The sequence below is a fragment of the Anas acuta genome, chromosome 2 (genome assembly GCF_963932015.1).
Source record: "Anas acuta chromosome 2, bAnaAcu1.1, whole genome shotgun sequence".
Classification (NCBI taxonomy): domain Eukaryota; kingdom Metazoa; phylum Chordata; class Aves; order Anseriformes; family Anatidae; genus Anas; species Anas acuta.
In genome coordinates, this window is record NC_088980.1 from 59,643,997 (window position 1) to 59,658,931 (window position 14,935).

Below are 14,935 nucleotides of genomic sequence, written 5' to 3' on the forward strand. Positions count from 1 at the left end.
TTGTTTACACATCTATCGAACTTAAATCACTTATTACTTCAATGCACAGAAACTGCTTTGCTTGCTGTGGGAAGTTGCTCTCTCCTATACACGTCAGAGACCAGTAATAAAATAAGTAATACCAAAAGCAACTTTTTTCAATTTCATCACCAAAACCAAAGAAAAATGGTCGATTACAGCCCAATAACATCGTTTTCCAACACAAACCACAGCAAGTATTCTCTGTAAGGACAACAAAGAGACTCAATGTAGCTTTAAACTCAGGCGACATTTGGAATACAGACCTGACTTTCTTCACTACAGTCCAATTTTTATGCTTCAAAGTCAGCACAGATTACAATCCACGAACCTCACTTCACTTATACATAAAGAATACTGATCTCCGAAATAAATAACATGAAAATAACACACATCTATGATTTTAGGAAAATAATTGCCATACAAATGGAAGAGAATCTTTACCACAAACATTTTTTTTTTTTTTTTTTTTTAAGACCTTCAGATATCGGTACTGAATTCATCTTTTCCCCAGAATGATACCCACATTTGTGCTGAACTTGAAATCCTGAATTTTGCACACATTATTCCCAAAGCTATTATGTACCAGCAATTTTAAATCATCTCTAGTGTATTTTTCATTGAAAGACTCCTCCTAGGCTAAACCTTTCTTTTCAAAAAACAGTTGATGAAATAATTTTAAACATCTCATTCCTTCAGTTCACCAGTAACTGCCACCTTAACTGAAGAGCAAGAACAAATTACTTCAGCACCCTCACCCAGCAAACAGAATTACATGTACCTTTTGCAAAGGAAAAATAAATAAATAAAGCCAACAGACAACCCCCCAAAGCAAAGCTATGACACAACTCACCTATCATTGTCTTTATCTTCAGGCAGCGTGGGAGGCAAAGGCAAGGGTGGCAGTGTGGAGGTTGGTAGTGCAACAGTGCGATCCTTCTCCTTGGTTACTACACTCGGTGTACTCGGTTTGGTTTTCTCTTTTACAGTGACCGGCTGCTGTTTTACAACAGTTGTTTTATTCTCTTTTACTGCTGCAGTTTTCTGTTTAGTATTTTTGTCTGCAATTAAATTATTTTCTCCTTTAGTTTCCGGAAGTGGGGCCTTTGCTTTTGCCTTGTCATTCTTCAAATTTGCACTGCTTGTAGGAGAAGGTGTATGCTCAACTTTTATTTTCTTCAGGTCCTTTACATTGTTCACTTGAGGTGCGCTTGCAGCAGTGTCAGTGTTTCCCTTGGTAGGTGTTGAAGTGTTGGAAGCTTTAGCACTGGCTTTAGCTGCCTCAGCAGCTCTTGCTTTTTTGTTTTTGTTCAGCTCAGCAGCCAGGCTACTCTTCAGAGTCAATGTACTAGGAGAGATACTCGAATGGCGACTTCTGGATCTGGACAACCTGTGTCTGCTACGAGACCTTGAATGCCTTGATGAGTACGGACTTCTGCTTCGAGATTTTGCTGATCTCCTGTTTCAGAAAAGTAAAATTTAATCACTTGAAAATTAGTCCAACTTTTCTCTCAGTGTGTCTGCAGTTCTGATAAAGTACTCTTTTTAAACCAACCACTAGCACCATGTTTACAGAATAAACAAAACTACAAAATAGGAAAGACAGAACTTAAAAAAAAAAAAAGTTTAAAAATAACATAAATCCAGATTCTGTATCAAAACAGGTTGCTAGAAAACATTAAAAATCTCTTAGATACAGTTTCTCCCGATAAAGAACTGCAAAATACTACACTATAGGGCTAATAATATAGTGTAAGACAAATAAGTTTCCTTTTCCTCAGTACTTAGCAGAAACACTGTTTTCCTTTAAAGATCTGATGTTATACTACTTGTGCTGCCAACTTCAGTATATGCAAGATTTTAGAAAAATACAGCTGCCTACACAACCAAAATTCAACAAAATGAAATTAATGTTACAACATAACAAGAAGCAGCTAAACACAACACTGAAGGAAGCAACTGTAGAATCTCCATGCAATAAACCTTAGTTTTTGTGTTTTGTTTTTTCAAAATTTAAATGAATACTTCCCTGCTCTCCCTGAGAAGAAAGCACCCAGTATTTTTTTGTTCTATCTACTGAGAAGCAAACATAATCCATGAGTAGCTCTATGCTACACCTGCAACAGAATAAAAAGCCTAACAGAACAGGGAGAAGATTTTATCTAAGCTGTCTACAAAATCATAGCAGGAAAACAACCTCGAATGGCAGTAGGGGAGGAATGGAAGTATCCTAACAACTGTAAAAACAAACTGTGCAAAAAATACCAGTTGATAGAAAATATTTTTAATTCAGATCTTCAAAGGGATATATTAATTTTACCACTAGTTGTAGTCCACAGAAAAGCAAAAAGGAAGAAACTAATTGAGATGAGGGGCATGCGAACAAGTAGCCAAGACTGGTGCTTCAATACAAAGATACGACACATTTTTTAAATTCATTATACCATACTAAAAATAGCAAAGGCATTCATTATATTTACAAGTATTATCTTCATTCAGGTCTGCTGGAAATCTGTTTTTCTTGGGTACCTCACTTGCAGGGAAGAATAAAATTAAATCAGGATAAATGAAATTGTTTCCATTAGCTAGACAAAAAAAAAGTATCAAACAGTAGTAAAAATAAGACTTTCTGGAGCTCTAGGAACTTCAGAGATCAAAAGACGGCATCACCGTATTTAACTTTCCAAAAGTTTAAACCAAACAAGAATAAATCTAACTACAATCATTATGGTCACATCTAATCACCACTGTGTCAAATCCATATTTCGGTAACAAATGAATGCAGTTTTAATTATTAACATATGAAATCACATTCCATTGCTTCAACTGAACAAATGTTTAAGATAGTATAAAACATTTCTACTTTATGAGCAGTATCTGCTAGTTTCCAAGTGTACGCACTTTTCCAGCATTAAAAAAATGCCTCTTCAAACTTTTTTCCTGAACAACAGAAAAAAATCATTAAGACAATTGAGATTACATAGGAGTGATTAAAAAAAAGTCTAGGTGCACACTGTGTACTCTATCAAAAACTTCAAAATTTTATAGATGAAACTGAGATTGATCCAAACAGCTACAGAGACCTTTAAAAAATTCAAAGCTCATGTGAGGGCAATTCTAGAAAACTGACACAGCTCAATCCTACATCAGGGACAGGTTTACAGAATTTTCTGGAACTACACAATAACAAAGTAATTGAAATAAATTACAGATAAAGTAAATATTAAACAAAAAAATGAATTCTGCATTTTTGGGGGGAGAATTTTTAACTGAGGTTTGGTGATCAACTAAAGAAAGAAAATAAAAAGACACTTGGTATAGGTTTTAGTGAAAGAATGGACAAAGTAGTGTTTGGCTTCTGGATAACTGGATGCTTTGATCCCTTCTATTCCACTTTCTGACACTAAATATTCAGTCATTTACTTAGGCCTTGTCATTTAAATGACAATCACAGCCCAATAAAAACAGCTCATAAAGCCCATCTCCATTAAAAGCCAATAAAAAAATCACAATATTGGTCAGAAAAATTCTCCTGAAAACTAATTTCTGCTCCATTATGAAAGAAGCCACTGAAGTTCTTTTTCTCGTTGTTACTTGGGAAGTTTATGTACCGTATTTTAGGCTCAAAAAGTTTTCAGAGGCTTGGCAAAAGTGAAACAATTTTTTTTTTTTTTTTAAAGTTCCATAATATGAAGTTGTGATGAGGCAGCAGGAAACAAAAGGAGGGCTGAAGATATGCAAATAATAAACACACTTCAAGTGCTAGGTCAGAGCTCTCTTCATCCATCCTGCTATCTCATCTTCTGAGAGGAATTATTACCCCCAACTGATGTGTGGTGCTTGCCGATCTATACTGGCTGTAGAATCAGGATAATTCAATTTCTCCAGCATCAAGTGCAAGCTAATAGGCCCTGCGAGTCCTGAGCTGCCTTGTATAAATGATGCGTCATTTCAAAGAACGTCACTGCCCCATCTTGGAAAACACTTGCACATCTTGTTCCCGGATTAGCTCCTTTGAACTGAAACTTGCTCCCTGTACCTACAGAACACACTCCTCCACCTTCAGAGACCTCGCTGCAACTCGCCTCATCTGTGTTCGAGTTTTAACGCAAAGCATGCCCTGGGGGGGTTAAATAAGTCTGTTCCTTTCACAAGTATGATTTGTGGTTTTTGTTGTTTTCTTACATTTATTTATTTTTAGAAAAGTGCCTAAAATAAAGCAAGTAATCTATGTCAACAATCAAAAAATACAGGCGTAATTTCACATTCACTTGAAAAGAGAAGCAGCAGATTAAAACATTGCAGTTCTTTAGACACCTTGTCTGATCATAAGGCTGTTTCCTCTTCCACTTCAGTCCCAAATAAAACACATTCATTTAAATCACAACTAAGGATGAAATGGGAAAATCTGTTCAAAACACAGTAACTACAAACGCTCGCCTGGTCAGTTCCCAATGTTTTGGTGAGGAAGAGACAGTTTTGAAAAGCTAAGGAACAAGTATCTTAAATCTTTATACCGGCTTCAAAAAGAAACGTGCAGTCAAGTCAAGCACTGACAGTGGCTCCACATACATATTTTACCAATATCAGCCAAGATAGCCTGGGACACGAACATAGATTTATACAAGCTCAGCACAAAAACACCCAACTATTCCCTTCCCCAGGTTTCCTGCCACAACAGACAACGGCGTAACGTTCTCATATCAGCACTGCATCCAGAAGGAAAGACCAAAGTCTCCTGCACTCAATTATATAAGTTTCAGTCCCACTGCATACTACAGCCCTTAACATCAGATCAGAACGAGGTTTTGAAATACGCTGAGCACAGCCTCTGCACTGGTTTGATTTTTCCAAAAATTTTTTGATGATTTATGTCAGCAATTATTTTTTTTTTTTTAACATTGCATTACGTAATGCATGTCTGGGCTAATAATAAACCAGCTCCTCCATCGGCATCCCAAGGACCTTTGCAACAATGTCTTGCTGTACCTTGTCTTCTAGGCTCAATGCAGGAGTGGCAGGAAACACAAACACTTGCAACTGAACAGACAAATGCTGAACCTTAAGTAAAAGTCAGCTTTGTCGAAGCTCTGGTTATCCCAGTCACATTGATAAAACTTCACGTCTTCCTACATTTAATGATCTTTTCAGATATTTGACTATCACTGCCATAAGCATTCATTCAAAAGTCTCAAGAGAATCTCCTAGGCTAGACAAAACTTGTGTACAAGTTTCCATCTATAAAAATGGCACAAAAGCAAAACAGCAGACATTTACAAGCTTTCCCTCAGAAGCACACACAGGGCTCAGAGTGGAGAAATACTGCCCTATATGTAAAGCCAGCCAACTTGTGCTCTTCAGAGCTAGCGCTCATTAGAAATAAAAGATGAAGCGACAGCAGCACAGCAATGGGCTGACACAATAGCCAGTGCCTGCCATTTTAACGAGACACTAACGTTTTACTGGGACCCTGAGAAAACACTAGCAGAGACATCTGAAATACTCTCTAAATCTTCCACCAGACTTCTAGGAAACGCTCATGCATGCATACGCACACACATAAAATGCCTTACCTGACATTTATTTGCTACCAATTATTTAGTCCTTAGTTAGGACAGTTTGTTTTCAACACAGTAACCAAGAACACCAGGACAGAGGCTCCAAACACGCAGAACTGTGTTGCAAACAGCAAACAAATCCAGCAAAACAATGCAGGCATCTTCACCCATCTTCTCTGGAGAGATCAGACACGTCCTAATTGCCAGGACTGCATCCAAACCTCCCAAGCCAAGAGCACCAGCATCTGCTGGCAATGTATGCGGGAGGAAACAAGTAGGGAGCCACTTTTCCAGGTCACATTTCTTTCAGTTTGCACTCAGCAGTCCCACCTTGTTTACAAGTGCCTCTGCCACCATGTTTGGCTATCAACAGCCTTCCACAAGTGCCTTGGATTCACCTCGCACAGGCCTCCATCCCCGCAAAGGGGGTAACTGCCAAACTTCACCACTCTCATAAAGCTACTTCTGACCCATATTCCCATTCCAGCATGTTTTACATACAGCGGAAAATAAATAAATAAGAAAACCTGTAAGTATCAGCAGGACTAGTCAGCAGCAGAACGAAGTTCCTTACATAGAGCTGCTTTTTTCCTTCCCTGGAGACAGCAACAAAGGAGACTAGGAGCACAACTACATTAGCTGCAAAGGGAAATTGACGTAATTACACAATATTATGTCTAGATAAAAACATGAAACCAGAAAAAAAATCAAGATGTTATCTAGAAAGCATGTAGGAGAAGAAGCAGGTTTAAAGAAACAAAGGAGGGCAGCACTAGTAAGGGATTCATTCCCAACCCAAAACTCAGCCTCACTTTTCCTCCATTTTTCACAATAAAAAAGAAGGCAGAGATTTGTTTTCCTCTAGGAAATAAAGAAAAAATTGTTGTTGCTTAATACAATGCACTTATTCACTGTATAAGAACATATTTCAGATATCAAAGTATTATCAGTTACAAGTTTCCAAGCTGTCACAATGCTCCTCCTTCCTGCAATAAAACATACTATTGCATTTCATTAGTTAACTTATCAGTTATCAAACAGTATATTCCTTCGTGAACTTTAACAAGAAATGTCTGTTAATGGAACATCACATTTTCAGGCAGACTGTGAAACTACTCCAACCAGCAACTGAAATCTTAAAGGCCTACATTTTACTATCTTGATATCTGAAAGAGAAAGGAAAATGAATGGAAAAAAATAGTGGACATTTATGAAAACATTTTTCATAAGTGTTATGAAAATTAACAAATAATTAACACCTCAGGTTTCCAAGAACGTGGGTCTCACTTAGCTTGAACATTTCTTGTCATGCTATTTTCCTATGTGCTCCTCTCTTCCCCATTCCACCCCCACACATCTATTAAAAACAAACAAACCGACCCCTAAATTTGATTAGCAAATCAGAACAAATATGTTATCTTCTGTTTGTAAACTTGAAACCCTCTTCTTAACTGCTTCAGGAGCATGCCAGTAGTCAGCTACATGCATTACCTACACACAAACAATATTACACTTGAAAGGTATCAGGGTCTGCAGAGCTGAACAATGAAACTGATTTTTGTCCTATGTTTGCTTACTTTTAGACAAAACCTAACACAAAGGGATTCATCAGAATAAGAGGGGAATAACAAGCAAGCAAACAGAACCAAAGGAGGTTAAAACATGCTGTAGCCCAGGTGTATCACCAACAGGCAGCGAATGTTGCGCTACCGAGCGCGCACTGCCAGCTTCCAGTTCATGGTAAGGTCAGAGTGCATTTTAAAGGGGAGACCTAAATTTAATCAATTGGCTTCACCACAGATCTTCCAAGACGTTTATAATCACGCAGTAACATAAACCACCTTGACAAAAACATTGCAGCTCACAGTACAGCTTTGCCATGTTGCAGTAGCAGGCCAATGCGCGATTCACTTCTTTAAGCCAAAACATCATTAGCACTCTCACTTCGTATCTTTTTAATTCATTTTGTTTATTTTCTTGAGCCCTTGGTGCAGGGTTATATTCCAAGTAGCTCCGCAATCAACCAACCACCTATTCTGCTTCGCACACGAAGACCACATAACCTGCTTTACAGAGTCAAACTGTAAATCTCTGCTCTCCAACACATGCAGCATGGGAATACCGAAAATGAATACAATTTTGGTTTTTAAATCTGCTTTATAGCCCAGTGTCCTCAGACAAGAGCTCTGCACACAAAGAAATCAACTCACAAAAAATCAACTCAAATTCTATTACACATTGTAATTTTTGCTTTTTTTCTTTTTCTTCAAATGATGTTGCTTCCCATGATAAGGGAAAAAAAAGGAGCAAGAAGGAAGATGAAAGGCACATCATCACAGTTAGCACAAGGTAAAGTCCACTGCCAAGTAAGAAGAGGTCTTAATTTCAAAATATGTACTAGAGCGAGGGCCTCAAATGCACTGCAAGTAATTGCTATTCCAACAGGGAAAATATGTAGTTCCACATTAAAATTTTGCAAAATACAGTTTTACTAAACAAGATTAAAGGGTTTTATACAGAAAATCTCTTTTCACCGCACAAGAGGAAAAAAACATCCGAAAACCTCTCCTACTGCTTTAAATCTCAAAGTATCAAAATCACTGGCTGCAAAGCTATTTTTGTACAGCGTACGAAACCATGGTTTCTCCACAAAGTGGAGATTTACCAGTTTAATGTCTATTTTACCACTTTCCCTACACTCGTCTCGGTTTATCGCAGAAATGATGCATGTTTCAGATCCTCGCTGCTACAGACTAGCGACAGCTGTAGAAAGAGATGGCTCTGTAGTACCAGTAGGAGAAGCAAACTTCTATTTTTCCTCCAAGCAACATCCATGCGCACCATAGTACTACGCTAGTGGTGCCCCACCTACTTACTTTTATCCCAGGCAGATGGGTAGGTGTATCCACATTTGGAAAAACGCAATTACTCATCTATACAACTAGCTGAATTAAATGTGTGATCACATAGCATATGACCTGACTGAAGTTACAAAAAAAAATAAATAGCTCTCCCCCTACAATTTCATCGTAAGCCAGTTTCAAAAAAAAAGAGACTGTTTGTTTTGTTGATCTTGGTGTTTTCTTATTAAAAAAAAAAATCCCTAAGTTTAATAAAAATCAAGTCCACTTCTCAGTAGGGAAATAACCTCCTCATGCTTTTCATATTATGGAAGAATTCCCATTCTGGAGATATGCACACACTGCTTCAGAACAACTCTGCTACAGTCCACAAGAAAACATACTACAAATCCACCAGCAGCAAGTAAAAAAAGTTTTGTCCAGCAAGTGGAACGAGCTCAACCAATCAGTTTGCCCAAAACATAGATGTTTATTGCGATTATAATGGCAAAGGCAATTAGTCTCCCATTCAAAGATAATTTTCCAAGCACAAAACACGTATTTAGTGTCTTTGATTCTGTTCAGAAGCAATCTCCAGGCAACACCGTCGAAAGATACCAGCCCATCACTACTGCAATCAGAACTGGTAACTCGCATTAATTTCATTGTTACTGCTGCTCCAGAAAACCAGGAATTGAAATGAGTGGCACTGACTTCACTTGTTTCTCTTCTACTGTTTACTGGAACTTTCTCCCTAAGCAACTCAGAGATGAAAAAATCAGGGCTCCAGACACTCGAGTTCTTCAGGCTTGCTAGAACCACTTCATTCTCATTTTCTGCATCCCAAAATAACTCAATAATTAATATAACATTATTGGAGATTCATATATGAAAGAGATTGAAAAGAACAAGGCTGCAATGCTTAGTAACATACGAAGTTCTTACTGTCTTGACACCATTACAGCTGGACACAAGCCCAGAATTACATCCTTAAATCATCCAGATCAAGCAGACAGGTGCTGTACAAAGCTCTTGCCTTCATGAAATCATATTCTAACAGGTCTAAGGCTGCTATACCATTATCTAAGCAACACAGCAACAATTTTCAGCATTTTAGGTGCAGTACCAGAAAGTTAAGCAATAAAAACAACAATGACAGTTTTGAAGGGCTAAACCGATCAGTTCATTATCTTCCATCTTTATTTCCCAAGCACCACCACAACGCACGTAATGCGCAGGAGCTGCATGACAGCAAAGAAACAGTAACTTGCGTTTCTCCACAAGAGGCAAACATTATGAACAACAAAGCTTATCCTCGTGCTTTTGTTTTCCTTCTTTTTCTGTGGAAATGACATTTTAAAAATTAATGCCACATTAGGACAGACTGACCTAGCCTTCTATATGAAACAACTTCTTTCTCTCAGCCATTCCGATCCCTCTCCAATAAACCTGACAATCTGAATTAGTTAACAAAACGATTTCTCTGTACCCAGATAAAGGCGGGATGCAAATTCCAGTTTAACTGTAGGAAGGAAGGAGTGAAGTCACAAAGCTAACTCCTGAAAGCAGACCTGTAACTCGAGGAAGATTTACACGCTTATGACAAAGACAATACAAAAATGAGGAAACAAACTCACATTTCAAACCACAGGTCCCCTACCCGAAGGAAAAAGTAAACAAAGAACACCTACAGAACTCTGCCCTGTAACAGCACCCTACAAGACCTTCTGTACCTGCTGCTACAGCAGCATCAGCCAGCACATCAGATGGGATCCCAAATTAATGGGACTGTCAGTCTGGCTAACATGGCTACTCGGAAGCACAAACCTTGTGCATGCAGCTCTGATATTATTCGGCTTTCTTACTCCAAGACAAAAACATCTACAGAAAATATTCTGTGGAGTGGTTAAATCCAAATATTCCAGTAACATTCCTGCTATTCTATTATTCAAATCATCCTGCAAAAGTATCCTTAACAACTTGGAACAGGCTCCATGGAGCAACAACAGAGTGCTCTTTTTTAGAGCACTCAGTGCTCTCTGCTTGAAACACCCTATTGTTAACATTTTTCCATACAACCCTACCTTAAAACAACCACTTTTTCTTTCTTTCCTCCAAAGGCACCTTTGTTTTGCACCTCTGAACAAAACAGGGCACAGTTTTGTTACTTCATTCTATGAACAGCACAGGATGTGCACCCCAGACAGCAGACATTACCAACAGCCAGCAAAAAATAGGAACAACTTGGGCATCATCAAAGGATACCCACCCCAAATGGTAACTGATGTATTAGAAACACTAGAGAATAGTTCTCAGACAACCTACCGGGTAACACATTGCAAACAAATTTCTTGCCAACATATCACCCAATACATTTGAAATCTAAGCCCAGATGTGAATGTAAGCAAGCTCATAAACAACAGGGCAACAGTAAAGTTTCAATGTGGGAAATTAGAATTTTCAATGCTAAAAACATACTAACCAAATACTTTACATTCCCAGTGGTTTTGCTGTAAGCGAAAATATTTTCAAGTGCTTTAATTCTGATTATAGAGATACAGTCCCCGTTTCTGCTCTATGTGAAACTCAGAAAGTCACAGAAACACCAACCTTCACATTCTTTGTCCCCACTAAGAAAATAATTTTCAAGCACACACCAAATAACAAGTACTGTGAAACAAGCTCAGGTGAATTTTCATAAGCTGTGTAAAACACAGAGGCAATTTAGCAAAACTTGACATTGGCTCATTTTCCTACTGAAATCAAGTCTGAATCTTTCTACAGGCCTCTAAAACGAACCAGAAACACTAGTAACGTGAATTACCCATCAGCTTGGTTCCTCTTTAGACTAGTAGGAAGTAAATCGACAAAAATATGTTTAAAATGCATCCTCTTCTTTAGGGGTATAGGAGGTAGAATAAGGATGTACCTGAGAATAACCATATGTCGTAAGACTTAAAACCAAAATCGGACCTCTGGAAAATTTGTCCTCCAAGAAATGTTTTCATTGGGTCATTCTCACTTGAAAGTGCCCTCTTGGGCTCCAGCCCTGGCAGGCTCCTCTGCCAGCTATGCAGGGTCTCTGACAGGGAGGAACCAGCGGCAGGAGTGTCACCATCACCCGCGCCTCCCTCTCCCCATGGCAGGGCAGGGCAGGACAGGCCGATCTTTGTATGAGGCCCAGTTCCCTTTCCACACAGCTCTCTGGCAGCAAGAGGGAGGCCTTTTATTGCCAGCTGCAAGCCTCTCCAGCCTGCCCTCGGGCCCAGCCCTGGCCTCTGCTCCCCTCCTTTACCCGTAGAGCCTCCCTCACCCCGCACTCACCGGATAACGGGGCTGTAGGGGCTCCGTGACCTCCGCCAGCTGCTGTAGGGACTGGGCGACACATCCCCGCCACGCTCGTAGGAGCTGTGCCTGCTGTAGCTGGGGGAGCGGCGGCGGCTGTAGGGGCTGAGGGGCGAGCGGCCGCCCACGGGGCTGAGGGACTTGCGGCTCCGCTGGCTCTGCGACGAGCGGTGAAGCGGGGGGCTGTCATCCCGTCCGGGGCTGGGGGACGAGCGCTGTCGCCGGTAGGCTTTGGGCTCGGGCTTGTCGTCCCGGTAGGCTTTCGGCGGGTCCTTGTAAGCCGACGGCGGCTCCTTGGCCGCTTTAGTCCGGCTGCGGTGGGCTTTGCTCTCCCGCTCCTTCCTGCTGCTGCTAGGCGAGGCAAGGGACCCCTTCCTGCGGTCGCTGCTGCTGCTGCTCTTGAGTCCCTCCCGGTCCTGGCCGCCGGTGTGGTTGTGGCGGCTGCGGGACTTGGAAGAGGACGACGACGAGGTGGCCTCGCCACCCCCGCGGCTGGAGGAGGCCGCCCCCTCCTGCGGCTTGTCGTCGCCCCGCCGCCGGTGCTCCCGGTGCCGCTCCTTGGAGCGGCCGCTGCTGCTGCGGTGCTCCCGGCGGGACCGGCTGCTCCTCTCCGCCTCGCCCCGCTGCCTGCCGCCGGGGGAGGAGGCCGGGCTCCCCGCCCCGCTGCCTCCTCCTCCTCCTCCTCCGCCGCCGCCGGCTCCGGCCGCGCCGCCGCCCACCAGCCCCTCGGACTGGGAGCTCACGTCGTCGTACTCCTCCAGCAGGGTGCCGAGCCCCGCGCCGCCCCGCCGCTTCTCCGCCTCCTGCGCCCCGCCGCCGCCGCCGCCCCCGCCGCGGCCCCGCCGCCGCTTGTGCCGGGAGCCCGAGCGCCGTTTGCCCCGCGGCCGCTTCCGCTCCCCGCCGTCCCCGCAGCACGACGAGGCGCCGGTGGCCGCCAGGAAGAGCAGCGACTGCGGCGGCAGCGGCGGCTGCAGGAGCGGCGGCTGCAGGAGGGGCGGCTGCAGCAGCGGGAACAGCAGCGGGTGCGGGGCGGGCGGCGGCGGCGGCGGCGGGGGGGGCGGCTGCGGCTGGGCCGCGAAGCGCTTCCGCCGCCGGTGGTGCAGCCGCTTCTTGTCGCCGCCCGCCTCCGCCCCGCCGCCGCCGCCGGCCCAGCCCCGGCTCCCCCCGCTGCCGCCGCCGCCGCCGCCCGCCGCCGCCTCCGAGGTGCTCGGCATGGGGCCCGCTCACGGCCCGCGGCGGGGACGCGGCCTCGGCGCTGCCACTCGGCCGCCGCCGGGCTCAGGGCGCCATGGCGACGCGGCGCCGCGTTCCCGCCGCAGCGGCAGGCGGGCGCCGGGCAGCGGGCCCCCTCCTCGGCCTCCTGCTCCTGCTCCTGCTCCTCGGCCGCCTCCCGCCGCCAGCCGCCGGCCGGCTGCCCGCCCGCTTACCGTGCCCGCGGCCGGCCGGGCCCGCAGCGCCGCGCCGCGCACCGCCCCGCCACACGCACCGGGGACACGGCCCGGCGGCGCGCCGCGCATGCGCGGGGCCGGCGCCGGGGGGGGAGCCGCGCGCCGCCAATCGCGCGCCGCGGCCGCCGCTCTCGCCCGCATGCCCGGAGCCCGGCGCGCCGCCCCGCTCTCGCGAGATTTCGCCCCGTCCCCTTCGCGGCTCCCCTCCCCTCCTTCCTCGTCCTCGCTGCCCCGCTCCGAGCGGCTCTCGCGAGGCGCGGCCCCGCCCACCGCCGCGCTCTCGCGAGAGCGTCGCCCCTGTTAATGGCGCGGCGCGGGGCGGGGGGGCAGATGGCGCTTCCGGCAGCGCGGGGGGTGGATGCGGCCCGGCTCGCTCCCAGCGCTGAGGGCGTCCCTGTCCCTGTCCCGTGCGGGGCATAGGCACGATAAAACAGCAGCACCTTCGTTCTGCCTCGTCACACGAAGCGTGCTGATGTGTTTCTCGGCGGCTCTCAGTTGGAAATACTATGTCTGAGCCGCAGCGCGATGTGAATCACCTTGCCAGGGTCAGGGAAATGCGCACTGCTTTCCCCCAGCTGGGAGTCCGCTCTTGGATAAAGTCAGTTTTATTAGCAATGAAGGTTCCTTCCAACTATGAGCATATAGAAAGATGTGCTCTACAACTAATAAGAAGTAGCTCTGACCTCTCCAGCAGCTAGCTAAATTACTGGACCCAGCTAGTAATCTTTACACGAGTGTAATTTAACAAAGTTTTAATTCCAGCTGGTAGCAAGTCTATTTTCTACTCATGTACAACACAAGGAAATACCAAAGTGGTGCCTGCCCTTTGAGCAGGCCCTGGCCACATGTTTGCCTAGCCTCGCATAACACCACCATGCACTAACAGAAGAGCTATGTCCTTTGCAGGCCCCAGATTAAATCCAGGGCTGAAGCAGAGCTGCAGCAAGCAGAAATCCAGCCCCTGGCTCCTGCCAAGCCCAGCAAAGCCATGAGGTGTCCTTGTGGTTGATGACATGAGGACCAGGCCTGTCTGTGCCCATCCACTCCCAGTGCCATAAGAGGCAGCGCACACATTGGTGGGGCATGGACGGGCTGCGCTCCCTGTGCTCCCTACACCCGGATGAGGTGCTGCAGAATCGGTAGCTGGATGGGCTCCATCACAGCTGCCCCTAGAAGTTGCAGCCCTAGCCCTGTGCTGGGTTGGAACCTTCCGCAGGGCCAGGCAGAGTGGGTAGTTGGCCCTGGCAGCAGCTCAGGGCTGGATGCGCTCCATGCAGAAATGGTGTCTGCAGAAGTCCAGGCGAGCTGTGTCGGTCAGTGGGCCTAGGTAGATGGCCCATGTCTCAACCCTCCAGGTCTCCACTGGCAGCTCCTGGGGTGGCTGGCTCATGGTGCCTGTGGCTGCCCCAGTGTGGAGATGCTTGTCCTCTGCAGGAGGCTGTCCAGGTGCCAGGCAACTATCAGCAGCCTCCAGTCCACATCCCTTGGTTGCCACTTGCAGGACATCTTGTGTTCTACCAGCAGGACATTGATGTCTCGTGCTACCAGCAGGACCTCGATGTCTTGCATGCCATCAGAAGGGCCTTGATGTCTTGCATGCCATCAGCAACACCTCAACCTCTCACATTCTGCCAGCAGGACCTTGGTGTCTCAGATGCCTCCAGCAGGACTCAACACTCAGGGCACTTAGAGCCAGCTACATTTTGTGAGGCCATAGGGTGACAGT

The 14,935-nt window shown here is 45.3% G+C and overlaps 1 protein-coding gene across 6 annotated transcripts in view; it reads right to left on the reverse strand.

The window, feature by feature from the left end:
- The window catches only part of CDK13 (cyclin dependent kinase 13), a 51,778-nt gene extending 38,502 nt beyond the window's left edge, over positions 1 to 13,276 (reverse strand). For 5 of the 6 annotated variants that reach the window (XM_068674906.1, XM_068674905.1, XM_068674901.1 and 2 more), the window contains exons 1-2: positions 11,741 to 13,275; positions 872 to 1,477 (exon numbers count right to left, since the gene is read on the reverse strand). In XM_068674906.1, coding sequence (XP_068531007.1) covers positions 872 to 1,477; positions 11,741 to 12,975 — 1,841 coding nt within the window. In that variant the 5' untranslated portion in view covers positions 12,976 to 13,275. Of the gene's footprint in view, positions 1 to 871; positions 1,478 to 11,740 lie in introns of all 6 variants that reach the window. The other variant, XM_068674900.1, reaches the window with a different exon arrangement.
- Between the last annotated feature and the right edge of the window lie 1,659 nt (positions 13,277 to 14,935).